The sequence below is a fragment of the Eimeria acervulina genome, genomic scaffold, assembly GCF_000499425.1.
Source record: "Eimeria acervulina Houghton genomic scaffold, Eah_scaff303, whole genome shotgun sequence".
NCBI classification, from domain to species: Eukaryota; Apicomplexa; class Conoidasida; order Eucoccidiorida; family Eimeriidae; genus Eimeria; species Eimeria acervulina.
In genome coordinates, this window is record NW_013547771.1 from 1 (window position 1) to 16,873 (window position 16,873).

At 42.6% G+C, this 16,873-nt stretch overlaps 2 protein-coding genes across 2 annotated transcripts; one reads left to right on the forward strand and one right to left on the reverse strand.

Annotated features, from left to right (window-relative positions):
- Window positions 1-6,222: 6,222 nt before the first annotated feature.
- Window positions 6,223-7,588, reverse strand: EAH_00031760 (cytochrome c, putative; the record flags this gene model as incomplete). Its single annotated transcript, XM_013392367.1, has 2 exons — window positions 6,223-6,467; window positions 7,486-7,588. The coding sequence occupies 2 exons, from the start codon at window positions 7,586-7,588 to the stop codon at window positions 6,223-6,225; spliced, it is 348 nt and encodes a 115-aa protein (XP_013247821.1).
- A 2,043-nt stretch (window positions 7,589-9,631) lies between these two features.
- Window positions 9,632-16,764, forward strand: EAH_00031770 (glucose inhibited division protein A, putative; the record flags this gene model as incomplete). Its single annotated transcript, XM_013392368.1, has 6 exons — window positions 9,632-11,192; window positions 12,052-12,317; window positions 12,676-13,150; window positions 13,362-14,061; window positions 14,434-15,888; window positions 16,623-16,764. 6 exons carry the CDS (start codon window positions 9,632-9,634, stop codon window positions 16,762-16,764), a joined length of 4,599 nt encoding a protein of 1,532 aa, XP_013247822.1.
- Between the last annotated feature and the right edge of the window lie 109 nt (window positions 16,765-16,873).

A 16,873-nucleotide genomic window follows, 5' to 3' on the forward strand; every position in this document is an offset into this window, starting at 1 on the left:
TATATGTATATGTATATGTATATGTATATGTATATGTATATGTATATGTATATGTATATGTATACGTATATGTATATGTATATGTATATGTGCATATATACATATATATATATATATATATATATATATACATATATATGTATATGTATAGAAAGCCAGCAACTACACGTATTCATGCATACGTCTGTCTACACGTTGTACATCTTAATATACACATGCATACACATACGCCTATATCCATATAGACATGAATATATATCCATATCTATATCCATACAGATAAGAATATATTTCCATATATTTGCATCCATATATTTAATATGCAAATAGACAAGTAATCGTCTAGTACATTTTCGTCCCTTATTCGACTAAATGGGTGAACATAACATCATCGTACTCCTGCACTTCCGATTGAAAAGCCAAACCTTTTAAATCATTCAATCTTTTCAACATCTGAACTAATTTTGAAATTCCCTATTTCTTTTTTATTCAGGAGGCGCAGCAATACCCCAACAGAGTCGTCCCGATGCAAACTCCATCAGAACTCAGACTTGCGCAGGAAGACAAAACCACCATGACTGAAGAAGAATGCGTAAGCTCATCTGGGGTTTAGAATTTAGAGTTTGTGTAACACAGGAAGGCAAACCACCATGACTGAAGAAGGATGCGAAAGAAAATGCAGGGTTTAGAATTAAAAGTTTAACGTTTAGGTTGAACACAGGAGACGAAAAATGTATATCTTTTGAGCTGGCGCTGGCAGTCGGAAGTGTCGGAGGTTTTGTTTACAGCGAATAAAAAACAAAGCAGCAACATTGTCTTGTGCTGATTTGAATGGGAGTTGAAACAAATTCACCAGGAAAAGAGTTAGAGGCACTGTTAACCATGAAAGCAGCTCAACAGAAAAGACGCACAAAAACGGCAACAAAAGCAATAATCGAAAATAATGATATATAATGGTAATTAATAGTAGGAAAGCCCACAGTGAGGAGAATAACGGAAAAAAAGGAGATATGAGTCACTGAGTAATAGTGAGCCATTCGCACTGATTTTACAAGCATTATTTCCTAGTTTCCGGTAATTCCCTTTATCTATTTATTTACTCGTTTGTTTGTTTATTTATATACTCATTTATTAATGTACCTATTTGTTAGTATAAGTCCGATTATTTGCACAAATCCGAAACCCCATTGATTGTTTGAAAATGCTCCTTATCAGCTCTTTTTTCAGCTTCTTCCCTTTCTTGTGAAGTTCTTCGATATTCATCTGCGTCGGTTGTACCTCCTAATCGTTAAAAATGCAATTGAATGCATTTAAACGCAACCTAACCTTAACGAGTGTTTCTAGCAGCAAGCAAATACCATCAAACTCAGGCGCATCTCAACAAATGCAAAAAACCAAGGATTCGAAGGCAATGCGTGCAGAACAAAGCAGATGCATGAATAAAAAAATAAATACATGCATATACATATATATACGGATCTAGATACGTTTATATGTGTGTATGTATTCATTTGTATATTTACATATAGGTATTAAAAAATTGTCAAATACAAGCATAGTACAATTTTAGTAGTCAGTTTTCATGTATGTGATATGTATATATGCAAACCTAGGCACACATATATTTAACGGATTTGAATGAATAACCTATATATGCAAATACATGTGCACATGCCAATGCTTATTATGCAAGTAATAAACTTTTATTTGCATGCAGAGGAAGCTGAATGCGGTGCAAGACCGTCTAGCCTTCCAAGTCAAACAAACTCGAAAAATTCTTCTCCCTACTTTTCAGGATTTCGACAAACAAAGAACGTAAAAAACAGGCAGATGCTTTTTATGTATTCTTTTTGTTCGGTTGTACGCTCGAAATCTAAACAAACAAGTGCATATTTCCCTAGTCTGTTTATTTGCTTGTATTTTTACGGCACCTTTGATTTTAACTAGTTTTTTTAGCGGTTTGTGCACAAGCGAAAAACTCCTCCTCACGTGCCAGAGATAAGGAAGGAGGAGCAGAAGTAAAATAAATCCAATTTAGCATTTAAATGCATTTGCTTCTACGAAATAAAAGACCTCTAGTGACTGAATCTCCCTTTTGATTTTGCTGGACTTCTGTCTTACTGCACGGGCTCAGGGGCACCACAACCCTCATTTACCTTCAGTCGCGTGAAAGCGCTCTCTGTATATTTTTCAGTGACTTTTCTGTTTGCTTAAATCATCGTTTTCCTTATTGCAAACGCTTTTCCCCCTCCTTGTCTTTATGCACAGTTTTGCGTGTGGCTTTGATCAGTTTACATCTTCAATTCTTTTCACTTCTTTCGATATGTTTCCGCCCCTTCTCGACTGTTTTTATTTTAAACGTGTAGTTTAATGTTTGGATTTTAATTGTATGATTTCATCTATTTGGTTTTATTTGATGTAAAGTGTGTAATGCAAATTTTTAATTAAAGGGTGAATTTTAATTGTTCCACATTGGTTTGAATTTTAACTATTCCACATTGGTTCTTTCATTTGGAAAACTTAATATAAATTATTTGAAGTAAATTGTTTATTATTATTAGTTAGTTTCAATTATTCTTTTCCTAGGCAACATGTAACACGCCGTCAGCTGTGGCGGATTTTAGGGATGCTGGGTCTCCCTGTGACAGAAGAAGAACTAGACGTCGTGAGACTTGAGAAAATTTAAATAAAACACAGAAAGATAAAAAGTAATCAAATAAAAACCAAACGTCGTCAATTTTGTAGACACTCAAGCAGCTTAATAATAATTAATTTCAAAAATGGGTTTCTTGCCAATAGAATTGATTTAAAAGCCTATTCCTTATCATTTCTACTTATGCACAGATACACTAAAGGGCATTAATTGATAAAGGCATATTTAGCACCAGTACAATGAATATTCAAATAAATTAGTGGCAATTACGTAAAAGAAAACAGATTTCTTCTCTACGTAAATGTAGAAACAAATCAAGAGCAGCTATCAGAAAATCAGTAGAGAAATGGATTAAAAGTAATTAATTAAGAAACGTGTTTCTCATCAACCTCAGTAGTGCGTCAGCAGATTAACATCAATTAAAAAAACATACTTCTTATCAACCTACACAAACTGATAAAAAATAAATCATTAAAAACCGCATCTCTTATCCATATTCCAATTACACAAAAATATGCAGCAGCTAATTAGAGGAAGATAAACTGCACATCAATATAACAAACACACAAATACATGTAAGCGGCGAATAAAAAGAAAGCACATTTCTTCTTAATATTTTCCTTTTACATTTTGATGCTTAAAATCTTCTTTTTACATTTTGATGCCCTCGATGCTTTGAATCTGCCGCTATGAAGTTGTTGTTGCTACGGCTCCAACTTCTGTTTCTGCTGCTGCTGCTGCTTCCCATGTTGCTGCTACTGCTGCTGTTGCTGTTGCTGCTGCCACTGCTACTGCGGTTGTCAGCGTTGCTGCTGTTGCGGTTGCTGTTGCTGATGCCGCTGCTGCCGCTCCCCCATGCTGTTGCTGTTGCTGTTGTTGCTGCCATTGCTGCTGCCCCTGCTGCTTCCCCCGATGCTGCTGCTGGTGTTGCAGTTGCCTTTCGTGCTGCCCCGGCTACTGCTGCCGCTGTTGTTGTCCTTGCGGCTGCTTTTGCATTGCTCTGGCTGCTACCCCCGCTGCTGCTTCTGCCGTTGCTGTGCGTGGAGTTTCGACGTCACGGACACTCGGCTCGTTAAGACGATGAAATGTGAATTGTCATGTGTCTATTCACCTTCTGGATCAGTTGATTATTCATCTTGTTTTGCTTTGCTTGGTGTTTGTTTTGCTGTCTTCTCTCTCAGCTTTGTCTGTGGCTGTGCGACAAAGGCAATCTGCAAGAAGTCGCGTACCGCCCACTGCTGGCAGCGCTAGACCCCCCAGCTAATGAAGATGAGGAAACAACGCAACAAGGCGTGGAGTCGGTTTACTACAAAAACGGTCAGAACGGCAAGCCCTAAACCTTAAACCATTTACTCGAAGCCATAAACTTTCCAACCCCCAACCCTACTAAACCTAGACACGAGACCCTGAGCCCTCAACTCTAACTGCTAGATTCAGAACTCTAAACCCTAGACCCAACACTTTAGTCCCTAAACCCTAAACCGCAAACCCTTAACTCTGGCGCTCAACATTTCCGTTTGAACAAACGTAGAGCACTAGAGCACCAGGAAATGGAATTGTAAGAGCAATTTCCTCATTCAATGTAACACTTGTTGTTTATTTAAAATGCAAGCAGATCTGGTTTGTTAATTGCGCTTTGAATTGCCATGTGCATCTCTCAACTGCCCGAGGCGTTTGTTGTACTACATCTGCAAAATGTGTACAAACGGCAATAAAGAACGATTATTTGCATGTAGAAACGACGAGGATTGTGAAAAACACGAAAAATAAGCAAACAACAAACACACAACACAAACCAGCTTAAGACAGAAGCATGTCGCAGCCTTCAGAGGGAAAAAGAAAGAGAAATACGAAGTGGAAACTCATCAAGATGAACTTACAAAACAAAACAAAAGCAATCAAGGAAACAACTTAGGTGGTTAATGAGAAATGACAAGAAAACTGAAGAAGAGCAAATAAAACTTGGCGAAAACGAGTTCCGAAATCAACTAAAGAAATATTTTAGAGATTATTTTCTTAGTTTCCCTGTTTTTGCAGGCAAAGTCGTCCCTCTGTCGGAGATTCTCCGCAGAAGTTGCAAATAATCATATAAAAAGTGCCGCCTTCGATATCTCCTTTTTTCTTCGGTTCCACTCTTACCAAGTCGAACATATTTTGCATATTTATTACACCAAACAATTCATAATGGAAATAAACGCTCAGACGCCCCCCCTCCAAGCTATTCAAAATCAAATAAAAATTGTCATCCGTTTACTTCTCTTCTACTTAAACTTTTATCATTTATTAATTCGTAGCAAACCGAACTGCAGAGGGGAGAGCTGCTCCCGATTCTGTCTTTTGGGCTTCTCCGCTATTATTTAAATGTAAATTATTTACTAATTTCCAGCAAACTAAACGCAGAAGGAAGGGCTCGCTACGGCACGATTGCAGCGCAGTTGCTGCTCGGCTCTCCTTGGGTTACAAAAAAAACAAAGAAAGAATAATAATAATTGATCATTAAAAGCAGGTAAGCGCTTGCCTCTGTGCACGCAAAGAGTTTCCAAAAATAAAAACTGAACGTTTTAAAATGCAGTGAAACATAGAATGCAGTACGGTGTCGCATATCAATAGTTATTTTATGCATTGTATAATATATAATGCTGAATATATAATATGCATACAATGTATAATATATATCACTTGTTTATTATATACGTCGTATTTACTATCTTATATCGTTCGGTGTACATCAATACCGCAGTACGCGGCGCGGTACTTGCACAACATACACTCACGCAAATGCTGCAAACCCACATGCGAACATATAAGCATAAATATATATACATATATATATATATATATACATATATATATATATTTGTATAGTTATTTACAGTATACAAAAATATATACACATGGATAATACCTATCTATTTGTATGTATGCGTATATACGTACCCACACACAAACACAGACACACACGCACATACACATTTACATGCATGCATATATATGCATATCTACATATATTGTTGAGACCAGCCTATGCAGATGAAGGGGAAGGACGGCCAATGGGTATTAATAGGCGGTTTGAGGTGAAGGGCCTTATGCAGAAAACAACAGCAACAAACGGGGCAGAGAATGTTTTCTCTTGTTCCCATATAACAACTCCGTGTTGTTTTATTTTATTTAATTTCGTTTTATTCTATATTATCGATTCATGTTTTCTGTCTGTATGTTCCCCTCTACCATGCACTTCAACATTTTATACCCCCTGCGGTGTTTGCTGCTGTATGTGGGCAGTGCCAACAAAAGACAAGACAGCACAAATTGTTTTTTAATGAGACAGAACGAAATGCAAATGCTGCACACGATAAAACCCTCTAATCCCATTGTCTTCTATACCGCTTCAACAGCATGCATGGTCTTCGTTTGCAGCACATCTTTTTTGTGCTTGCATGGAGCCGAAGAGGGTTTAGGGTTCGGTGATTGTTTCAGAGTTTTGCTGCTGAGGGTTTGGGGCTTGCTGCTGACTGTTTATCCTTCAGGGTTTGTTGCGGTTTTAACGTTAGCCACCGTGGGTTAAGGGTTTAGGGTTTGGTGACTTCTGCGAGGTACGCGATGAGGTTTGCACGTTCTGTTTCTTTCTTTATTCCCGCAAACACCATCTTAGTGCCCGGTATGTATGCCTTGGGGTTTATAAGATACTCCCACAGGTGCTTCTCGCTCCAAACAATGCCGCTGTTCTTATTCGCCTCGCTGTAAGGGAAGTCTGCTGAACCCGAGGCCCGCCCGAGGAAACCAAACAAATTCGGGCCCTGCTTTGCAGCCCCACCTGCATTCGCATGCAAAAAAGGGCAAATCCATGCATGCATACAAAAAAAACGACAAATGCATGCATGCATGTTTGCATGCAAAAAGACGGCTATTACTGAGTGCAAGCGTCTATGCAAGAACCAGCAATACACACATGCGTGCATGCAAAACAAAGGCGACATATGCATGCAAGCTTGTAAGAGCAGCAGCCTCTGCATGCGTGCACGCAAAAAGCAACAATAAATGCATAGGAGATGCAGAAAAAAGCAGCCATTACTGCAGGCATGCACGCACTCAAAAACGCATCAATACGTGCATGCAACTGAAACGCAATCGAGATAGGGATAATGGGGACAATAGAATAACAGAAGGGAAAATCGTGTAGGCACAACAGAAATACAAGGAAGGAAGAAAGAAATAAAACGTTCCTTAAACCAACAAACAAAAGAAGCTACTGTCCACAGTGTCGAGACGCATGCATCTGCCTTGAATGAATATGAAGATTAACATGAATATATATAATATCATGAATATATATAATATATATACACACATATTTATATATCTAAATACACCTCCATACGCTGCCGCATTTTGCACTAAACACATGCAACAAACTCATATGAGCTTCGTCAGCAGTGAAAGCAGCCTGAATGGAACAAACGCCTTCGTAAGTAAACAAAGCAAACTCAGAAATATGGAAAAGCGATAAGAATCACATAAAATAAAACACTACGAAGGAAAAATTGAACAAACAGCCGCACCCCCCGACAGCACAGTGCGCTAAAGACAATTCAAATTGGGGAGGAAAACAAAATAAGACAAACGCAATCAATTAAACACAAAATATTAGAACTTAATGCAACAAAAGACGAAGAAGAAAGATAAATGCAGACCACCACCGCCTTCCTTCTGCGCGCGTACCGCGAGCGCGGAAGCTGTGAATCAAGCGTGTGAACATCTTCATAAGCTCACATCGGCAAGCATGAAGGCAAAAGGAAGAAAATGAAGAAAATAAAGTAAAGGAAATATATTACCTTTATTAACGGTGTGGCATTGGGCGCACTTCGCCTTAAACACCTTCGCGCCAGCCTTAGGGTCGCCAGCGGGCACCGTCACGTCAGGCTCAGGCCGCGACATTCTACAGGAAATAACTTTAGAACTTCTACGAACAAGTTATTTAAAATAAAAACCCCGGAAAAAACATGCAAATAACAACTCCGCTCCTTCGCTCAGCCTGGCGCCAGCTGCCTGAGGACGATGAAGCTGGGGCCCCCTGCGTCGCCATGCATGCACCGAGCTTCTGTAGAAACTTTGAGCAATTTCCCTTTTCAACACTGATAAACACATGAATTCTTTTCAGAAACATATATTTTTCGTCTTAGGAAGTTCAGACTCTCGTAGAGTAGGTGCATCTAAACACCAAGTGTCTGGTGGGTGGTGTTAGGAATGTGTTATTCGGTTTCTCTAGTGTTTATTTACGAGTTGCACTTCTGCACAAATTCTCCACTCATTGAGCCTTCAGCTATTGCTTAGTATATTGTGTAGGCCTTACACCCTACAAAGACCGTAAACGATAAGCCAAGAACCGTCGCGTGAGGCAAATAATTCAAAATGCTGCAAGGCAAGAATCATCCAGCAGCAGTTGATTTCCATTCAATTCATCAGGGGGGCTGGATACAGCGGCGCAATGCCCTGGGGCTGGTGGAGGGAAGAAGGCCGCTCTTCAGTTCACTTCATTGCAGAACTCTTTGAACGGGATACTCCACATAGGAGAACGCCAAAGACTTCTTTTGATGCGTATTCTGACACTGTAGACAATGATTAAGTACTTCTCTACATCAGCCTTATCATGCTGCTCCTTCTCGCAAGGACAATGCTGCACTTTTGTTGGGAGACTCTGGGGAAGTTTCTATGATTGCTTGAACCCTTAAAGAAAGTTGATACTAATGGTAATGGTGTGGTGGCATATCATCAGCGTTGTGGATAAGACTACAATCTAGGCCAACGCAGTGACCCGAGAACAAAGAAAATCTCCCAAGGCCGCAGCTTGGCTGAGGCAAAACCCTTTCCTTAACCGCTTTCTTTGTTCTGCACAGCCTCTCCTCAAAGTTCTGTTGCTCTAATCCTTTTCACGCCCATTCAACATCGAAATAAGCTAGCTTCTTATTTGTTGCAATGGAAGCCGGAGTGCTATTTGGTAGGCCTACGAGCCAGATGTTCTGGCTTCAATATATTCTCGCCTGTTTTATCTTTATCTAAAAGAATGCATACACAGACCGAGTATGCATTATGACTACATCTAAGTTATTTTCTCAAGCCTATATTATTTTTTTATTACCGGGAACAGTGGCAAAGACCTTCTGCATTGTTTCCTCACTGCGGTGCCGACTGCATCTGAACGGCCGATGAATGCCTCGGCATTCTTCTTTTATTGTTTTCTCTGAAATGTCTTCTTCTGCTACAACGCATGCAGGTAATGCTGTACTAATATCATTGCAACGAGACAGACATTCAACCGTGAGAGCAGCACCTCTTCGCTCTTCCTTATAAGAAGGCTGAAGGGGTTTTCTCAATAATTTAGGGAGAATGCTTAAACCTTGTATTTTTTTTTCTCTCTGCAAAGCACCTTTTTAGTAGTGCTACACACCAGGCCATCCAGCCTATATCTAGCCCTCGATTAGAAGAGGAGGGGGGAGGGGCTATCTATGAATAACTTTGAGTGTCTGTGTTTCCCAGCTATTGGGTGTAATTATAAAGAAAAGAATATTTTGTCTCATAGAAACACCGGAGCGGGTTTGTTGCAAGAAAGCACTAAATAGAACTTTGGGGAGAGCGGCTTCCCTCCACTGATTGAGCAGAAGAATAGATAAACAATACATTAATATTATTGATTAATAAAAAAGCAAAATAAAATAAATTGTAATAAATTGTATTAACAAATGCTGCGGAAAATGCAGAGATATAACAGCCCATAGACAGCCATTCATCTCTTGGCTTCTCCTGGCGGTAGGAGGCCCCCTTAGCCCTCAGCTTGATGCTGTTGTCTTAAGGAGAGTTAGCACAAATAAATCAAATAGAAGGGTTTAATGAGTTGATGTTTTCAAGAAAAAACAAATATGAATTGACATAAACGAGGGAAAGAATTCGCCGCAGCAGCATCGACGGCGCAGCAATGGCGAAATGCAAAACTGTAAACACCAGCAGCAGCAGCAGCAGGAGCAGAAGGAACAGCAACAACTGCCGCAGCAGCAGAGACTCTGGGCTCTGCTGCTGCTGCTGCTTCTGCTGGAACTGCTTTCCGTGGTTACTGGTACTGCCGCCCCTTGTGTGTTGGCAGCCGCAGCCGCAGGAGATGGAGGCAGCAGCAGCAACTGTTGCTGCAAAAGCAGCAGCAGCAGCAGAACCAGCAGCACCGCAGCAGCACCAACTCGACTTGCTGCCCCCGCGTGGGCTCCAACTCCCCTAGTTAACGCCTACGTCGCAGCAGCATCGAAGACTCGCCCAGACAAAAAAAGCAGCAGCAGCAGCAGCAGCAGTTTCAGCAGCATCTTTAGCAACAGCAGCATCAGGAGTTTCAGCACCAGCATCAGCAGCTTCATCAGTAGCAGCAGCAGGGTTTGCTGCACACCTGACGTGGGCAGTGGGTTAAGCCATTGGCAGCAGTCCCCCGTAGCAACGCAGCGGCTGCTACTTCGTCGTCGGCTGCAGCAACTGGAGCAGCAGCAGCAGCAGCAGGAGAACATCGACAAGCAGCTGCGGCAGCAGCAGCAGCATGTGAACTTTGAGCTCCAGAAAATATCCTCTGCCGTCCTTGACGGCAACTTGGATTCAGCGGAAGAGCAGCAGCAACAGCAGCAGCAGGAAGAACCGCAGCAGCAGCAACCGCAGCAACAGCATTCGCGGCAGCATCAGCATCAATCGCGGCAGCAGGTGCAGCATCACCAGAAGCAACAGCAGCATCCTCATCCGCAGCATCAGCATCAGCAGCAGCAGCACCATCAGCAGCAGCAGCAGCAGCAGTACGACGTGCTGGTTGTTGGGGGGGGCCATGCAGGGATAGAAGCTGCGGCTGCAGCAGCACGATTGGGCTTGCATGCATGCATTGCCAGCCCCGGTGGTATTCTTTCTTTGGGGGTGTTGTCTTGCAATCCTTCTGTAGGCGGCAGCGGCAAGAGTTTGCTGCTAGCGGAAGTAGATGCATGCGGGGGCCTAATCGGTCGTGCTGCTGATGTTGCTGCACTGCACTGGAAAGTATTAAATATATCAAGGGGCCCAGCAGCATGGGTTACGCGTGTGCTGCTGGATCGCTGTCTCTTTGCTTCCTGCATGCGCCGGTTTGCTGCTGTTTTTCCTACTCTTTCCTTCTTAGATGCTACAGCTGAAGAAATCCTCGCTGAGCCCCTCCAGCAGCAGCAGCAGCAGCCGCAGCAGCAGAGGGTGTGGGGAGTGCGGCTGAAAGACGGGAGGGAAGTCGCTGCAGCAGCAGTTGTTGTTGCTGCGGGCACTTTCTTAGATGCTGCTGTTGCTGTAGGCAGCAGCAAAGCACAAGGGGGGCGCATGCATTCGCTTGCCGAGGCAACAGCAGCAGCGGCGCGAAGTGCGCAGCAGCAGCAACAACAACAGCAACAACAACAGCAGCAGCAGCAGCTACCTGCAGAAATTCTCCATGTAGAAGCAGCAGCAGACGGGCTAGCGGCATCTTTACAGCGCTTAGGGCTTGAGACAGCTTATTTTAAAACAGGTAAAGACAAACAAAAACAAAAAAGGAAAACAAAGGAGTTCTTTTATATTGTCGCTCACAGATATTTAATTCTAAACAAAAGAAAGAAGAAACTAACGTAGTTTATTATTGACAAATATGCAAATATAAACAACAAAAACAGGAAGAAAGCAAGAGAAAGAAAGAGATAGATTTATACATGTATATGTGTATATGCGTACATATATAACTACATATATACACATATATATATCTGCATATAAACATATCGTATCGATATTTATATACATATATATATTGATCTAGTTTTTTGTTTATTTACATACATAGAGATATATAAATCTATATATCTGTATCTATATGTATATCTACATAAATATGTGTAATATATATATGTATATATACATATATATACGTATATACCTATGTCTATATATATATATATACATATACGTATATACATATGTCTATATATATATGTATATTTATCTATATCTGTATATCTACATGCATATATATATAAACATATGTACATATATATTGATGTAGGTATAGTTATAGGCATAGATATAGACATATATTTGTATCTGCTTAGGTGTAGAAATAGATACAAACACACACAAAGAAGGAAAGAACGACATGAAAACGAGCAAATCAATCAAACCCATTCTAGACAGCGTGTCCCCACCACAACCACCACCACTGCTGCTGCTGCTTTTGCTGCTGCTGCTGCTGTGCTGTTGCTGTTGCTGCTGCTGCTGCTGTTGCTGCTGCTCATGCTTCTGCCGCTGCTGTTGCTGCTGCTCATGCTATTGCCGCTGCTGCTGCTGCTGCTGTTGCTGCTGATGCTGGTGCTGCTGCTGCTGCTGTCTGCATGCAGGAACCCCCGCTCGCTTGTTGGGTTCTTCAATTGATTTTTCGCGTTTGGAGCGGCAGCCATCAGATTCTGTTCCCCGGCCTTTTTCAGGTGTACATACACCTCAGCAACTGCGGAGGCGCCGACATCGTTGGATTGATTGCTTTATAACAAAAACTTCGCAGCAAACTAAACAAATTGTGCTGCAGCAGCTGCACTCGCTGCCGATACACCGCGGAAATGAAGGCAAAGGAGTGGGGCCCAGATACTGCCCCTCCATCGCAAACAAGGTGTAGACCCAACCAAACCCTAAACCCTAATACACCCTAAACCCTAATAAACCCTAAACTCTAACAAACCCTAAACTCTAACAAACCCTAAATCCTAACAATGCGCAAATCCTAACAAACCCTAAACCCTGAAATGCGTAAACCATCAACAGGAGACCGTCACAGAGATAAAGAACGTCTCAACGTTAATTCAATGCCACGCCGCCCATCCACCACTGAAAGGGTTAAGGGTTTAGGGTTTAGGGTTTGGGGTTGAAGTTCTTCAGCAAGTTCCCGTAGTAGGTGGTGTGAAAATGAGGGCATAAATTCAGATCCAATGCCTAGGGTTTAGGGTTTAGGGTTTAGGGTTTGTGCTCAGATGCGTTTATTTCCTCACAACGAGCAGCACATAGTGTGGCTGGAGCCCGAAGACCGCGATCTATCGGTGGTGTATCCTGGGGGTTTATCAGGTGCTTTTTCTGCTGCAGTGCAGCAGCAGCTGCTGCACTCAATAGAAGGCCTTGAAGCAGCAGTAATGCTGCGCCCGGCCTATGATGTAGAATATCAGATTATTCGCGGCCGCCAACTTAAACCCTCCCTCGAAGCAAAACATATTCAAGGCCTCTTCTTTGCGGGACAAGTCCTGGGAACTACAGGTGCTTATCATCATCCTGGTGCTGCTTCGGCCGCTGCTGCTGCTGCTGCTGCTGCGGGCGCTGCTGCTGCTTCTGCTGCGGGCGCTGCTGCTACGAGCGATGCTACGGCTGCTGCTTCTGCGGGTGCTGCTGCTGCGGGCACTGCTGCTGCGTCCGCAGGTGCTGGTGCTGTGGCTGCTGTGGCTGCTGCGTCTGCGGGTGCTGCGGCTGCTGCAGTTGCTGCGTGCGCTGCTGCTGCTGCTGCTGCTGCTGTGCTACTATGGCTGAGGGTACTGCTGCTGCTGCGGGTGTTTCTCCTGTGTCTGCTGCTGTTTCTACTTGTTTATTGATTCTTTCTGTATTTGTTTGTTTGTTTGTTTGTTATTAATGATTTTTTATTAAAAATTTTTCTTGCATTTGTTTGTCTTAGGATATGAAGAGGCAGCAGCTTTGGGTTTGCTGGCGGGGTGGAACGCTGCGCTGTTTGTATTAAGTCGACGCACAAATAAAAAGAGCAGCAAAGCAGCAGCAGCAGCAGCAACAAATACAGCAGAAGAGGCAACAGCAGCAGCAGCAACAGATACCGCAGAAGCTGCAGCAGTAACAGCTACAGGTACAACAGAAGCAGCAACAGCAGCAGCTGCGGAAGCAAGAACAATGATTAGCGACATCGTTGGGGGCCCGAGCAGCAACCGCAGCAGCAGCAACGGGAGCAGCAGCAATAGCAGCAGCCCAAGCAGCAGCAGTACCAGTAGCAGCAGCAACAACAACAACACCGACAACAACAACAACAGCAACACCAACACCAACACCAACAGCAGCACTGCTGCCGCTGCTGCAGCAGCAGCAGCAGCAGCTTCTGCAGACTCTCTTCCAGCTTGTATTGTGCTAGATGCGTCTCGCAGCATGACGGGTTGTGTGGCGCAGCAGCTGCTAACATTGAATATGAGCGAACCCCTGAGGGCTTTTGCTGCTCAGTTGAGTGCTCGGCTGTCTGTACGGAGCGACAATGCAGCGCAGCGGCTGCTGCCTTGGGCTCTAAGAGGCGGCCTCATTAATAAAACAGAAAAAAGATTTAAAAGAGAGATGCATAGACACCGCACAGGCACGCAAATCGCCAACTTCTTACGGTATACAACACACCCCAAGCTTGCAAATGCTGCTGTTGCTGAGGATCCAACTGCTGCTGCTGCTCCTGATTATGCTGCTGCTGATGATGATGATGAAGCTGCTGTTGCAACTGCTGAAACTGCTGCTGCTGCTGCTAAAATTGCTGTTTCCGCTGCTGCCTCTGAACTTCGTGATGCTGCTGCGAGCACTGTTGCCGCTTATGGTGCTGTTGCTGATGCTTGTGCTGCTGATCTGCTCCTGCTGCTGCTGCTGCTGTTAATTGTGTGGTGGTTTGATTGGGTGGGTGTGCAGCTGTTGTTTGTTAGTGTTGGCGTTGCGTTTGATTATTTTTTAATCTCCTTTTCTTTTTGTTTTGTTTGTTTGCACTGTAGGCACTTTGAATTGTCTGCTCCCCAGTGGCTGTCTTTATTCACTAAAGTAATTCATCGCTTAGAGGACTTGCAGCAACGTGTTGCTGCTGCTGCTGCTGCAGCAGGCGCGGGAGCAGAAGCAGCAGCAGAAGCAGCAGCAAGGACGACGGCAGCAGCAGCAACGCGCCTCGGAGCAGCTGCGGGCTGGCCTGGCTGCACCAGCAGAGGCGTCGGGTCCTCAGAAGCAGCAGAAGCAGCAGCAACAGCAGCAGCAACAGAGGAGGAGGTACACGCGCAGCGGCTGCATGCGCCTCTATCTTTGCTGCTGCAGGGGCTGCATGCATTATCTTCCGTCTGCAGCAGGAGACAAGGGCGCTTCTCTGTTGCGCAGTTGCTCTCAGCATTACCTCCTTCTCTTCTTAAACCCACACAACAACAGGGGCCCCCAATGAACAAAACAGACAAGGGGGGCCCCCCACGCAACAGAACCCTAACACAGGGGCCCGTCATCCAACCTCATCCTAACACAGAGGGGCCCTCAGAAGGCCCCACAGGGGGCCCCCTTACAGAGGGCTCCAAAGGGGGCCCCCTTACAGAGGGCTCCAAAGGGGGCCCCCTTACAGAGGGCCCCACAGAGGGGCCCCCGCTAAAGGGCCCCACAAGAGGCCCCCTTACAGAAGGCCCCACAGGGGGCCCCCTTACAGAAGGCCCCAAAGGGGGCCCCCTTGCACAGGGTCTTAAAGAGGGGCCCCCTCTAAAGGGCCCCACAGGGGGCCCCCTTATAGAGGGCCTTAAAGAGGGCCCCCGTTTAGAGGGCGTCCATGTGGGGCCCCCTGTTTTTGAGGGATTGCATATGCGAGATGTTTTATTTAAAGAGAAGATGCATTTAAAAAGAAGAAAAGAAGAAGCAAATGAAGAAGAAGAAGAAGAAGAAGAAGTGGGTATGGATTGCCTAGCAGTGCAAATGGTGGCAGCCGTGGCTGCAGATGCAATAAAAAGAAGACAGAAACAAACAAAAGAAATTCAAAATAATAAAACTGTTGAAGAAAAAGAAAACAGACAGGATTCTGAAAGAGAGGAAAAAGAAAAAGAAAACGAAAAAGAAAAAGAAAAAGATAAGAAAGATACGAAGACGGAGACAGAGAAAGATAGAGCGACAAAAAGAGGAGGTACAGCGAGAGGAGAAGACGAAGAGCGACAAAGAGAGACAGAGAGACAAAGAGAGACAGAGAGACAAAGAGAGAAAGAAAAAGAAAGAGAGAAAGAAAAAGAAAGAGATAAAGAAAAAGAAAGAGAGAAAGAAAGAGAGATTGAAGATATGATTAGCCTTTTGCTGCAGTGTCTGTCTCCTTCTTTTAACGGGCATTTGTCTGCATTTGTCTTTGCTCAGCTTCGCTATGCATTTTACTTTGATAGAGAAGAAAAAGAAGAAGCAGCAACAAAATCGAAGTTGCTGCTGCCTCAGCCTATCAACAGGTATGCTGCGCCTCTATCGCTGTTAATTTCTACAACTTTTTGTCTATTTCTTTGTCTCTCTCTTCCTTTCCTTCTTGCTGTCTCTCTGTCTCTTTATTTATTTACTTTTTATTTCTCTCTCTTCTTCTTTTCTGTCTCTTTGTCTCTTTTTTTTATCTTTATTTGGGTGTATTTTTGTTTCATTGTTTATCTCTCTATTTGTCTCTTTTTGTTTCTGTCTGTCTGTCCTTTGCTTTGTATGCACTCTCCTCTACTTCATTTGTTTGTTTTTCTCTCCTTTTATTGTTTGTTTTTTACGTATTTATTTGTCTTCCACGTGCATTTCTCTATTTGCTGTTTATTTGTGTCTATTTATTTATTTATCCTCGTTCCTATTTGTTTATTTGTTTATTTGTATTTATTTGCTGTTTGCTGTTTATTTACGAATTTATTTATTTAAATGCATTTATTTATTACTTATATTTTCTTTTATTATTAATCCACACATTTATTTATTGTATATTTATTTACGCATATTTATTAATATCTTTTTAATATATTCATAACAGAATTATCTATGCATTTATCTATACATACATACATACATACATATATATATATATATATATATTTATTTATTTGTGTTTATCTATTTATATTATTTATTTATTTATTTATTTATTTATTTATGAGTTGATATAAAAAATAAATTTGTTTGTTTTTTGCTGCTTTAGGTCTCTCTTTCCTTTTTTAAGTGCAGAGGAGGAGGAGAAGATTTCGCTGTATAAACCAAAAACATTTTATGAGGCCTCTCTGTTGGGATGTCTTCGTTCTTCATCTTTGCTGCAGTTGCTGCAGCAGATGCAGAGAAAGAAGCAGCAAATAAAGGTTTTATAGGAAACTCAATAAAACAAAAAAAACAAATAACAGTTGCTGCGGCAGATGCAGAGGAAGAAGCAGCAAATAAAGGCTTTAAAAGAAACAAAAATAAATAAAATAAACAAAA